The 1,378-nt window shown below is 49.5% G+C and overlaps 1 protein-coding gene across 1 annotated transcript; it reads right to left on the bottom strand.

Annotated features, from left to right (window-relative positions):
- Positions 1–733: 733 nt before the first annotated feature.
- LOC121776787 (protein AGENET DOMAIN (AGD)-CONTAINING P1-like) lies at positions 734–1,378 on the bottom strand. The gene has a single exon (XM_042173953.1). The coding sequence runs from the start codon at positions 1,376–1,378 to the stop codon at positions 734–736; it is 645 nt and encodes a 214-aa protein (XP_042029887.1).

Genomic DNA, 1,378 nt, shown 5'->3' with positions numbered 1-1,378 from the left:
GAAATATGGCTGTGAATCTGCTTTAGGAAAAGTCAGAATTCTTGGTTATCTGCATAGATTTAGGCCTCTAGAGATTCCAAGAATATAATGAAGGCGAGCAGAGGCTCTAAATGTGGCATCCTCCGCAGCACCTCCGTCCACTCTATGCATTTCCAAATAGCGTTACGTTTCACAACGGCAGTGTCTGCTCACTATCCTCATTTGAAGCACTAGAAATAGAATATTCATCGATCACTTGCTGCACATCGCGATCATATTCAATATCATCACCGTCTTCATCAATGAGCTCTGTTTCTTCATTTGGAGCCCTAGAATCTTCTTCATCGATCAATTGCTGCACATTGCGATCATTTTCAACATCATCACCGTCTTCATCAATGTGCCTTCTTTCTTCATTTGGAGCCCTAGAATCATCTTCATCGATCAATTGCTGCACATTGCGATCATATTCAATTTGGGGCTTGTGCCTTTTCAAAGGAGAAAAACACGATTTTCTTTTCCTTTAGACTTCGTGGCGGAAGAGGAGGCGGCGCCATCATGATGAATGAGCCATTTCCCATCCTTCCATTCCAAATGCGGCCTCAATTCCGAGCGATTCAACTGCTTAGTAGAATCCGCGTGCTCAAAAAGCACAATGTACTCATCCATCTTAACCTTCTTAATAATAAATCCAGTCACCACCCAAATTCGAAGAACGCATCCACTTTCTCACCAACCCTAATTTCCCCTTCATCTAGAACCGGAGGGGAGGCCTAATACCAACACATTCAACATTTTTATCCTTCAATTCCACCGAATAAACCCCATTCCCCCTCACAATCACCGCCGGAAACCAAGCAACCCTAAAATCAAAATCGAAATCGAAATCAAAATCAATCGAAACTTCCACCTTCTCTCCCACCTTCAAGGCCCCATTTTCCCCCTTTCTCTGAGGCCAGGTCCAAACCCCATCGACCCAATCCCAGAGCGGCCGCAGACTCGACGGCGGAAACCGAAGCTCGTCAGGCTCAGGGGGGTTTTCAAAAGTCACCACGAACCTCTCGCCGCCGTCGGACACGGCAGTTACGACGCCCTCCCACCAGCCGCCAATGTAGTAGGCTTCGACGACGTCGTTCAGCTCGAAGCGCTTGCTCGCCTTGTGCGGAGGGGGCGTCGGGCGCACGGAGGACACGTCCACGAACTCGTAGAGGCATCCCGAGCGGCCTCTGCGCGCCGAGAGAGCTCTGTCCCTGACGTAAAGCTTCCCCTCATTTTCGGGCTCGATATTTCTGGGCGGAGGGACCACGGTGCAAACTAAACGCACGCCTGCGTCTTTTTCCAGCACTTCAACAATGGAACCCACCAGGAAATGGCGGCCGCCGCTGCGTGCTTCTCCCAT

Source organism: Salvia splendens, chromosome 18, assembly GCF_004379255.2.
Source record: "Salvia splendens isolate huo1 chromosome 18, SspV2, whole genome shotgun sequence".
NCBI classification, from domain to species: Eukaryota; Viridiplantae; Streptophyta; class Magnoliopsida; order Lamiales; family Lamiaceae; genus Salvia; species Salvia splendens.
Note: the sequence above shows the minus strand (reverse complement) of the source record. Positions and strands in the feature narration are given on the sequence as shown.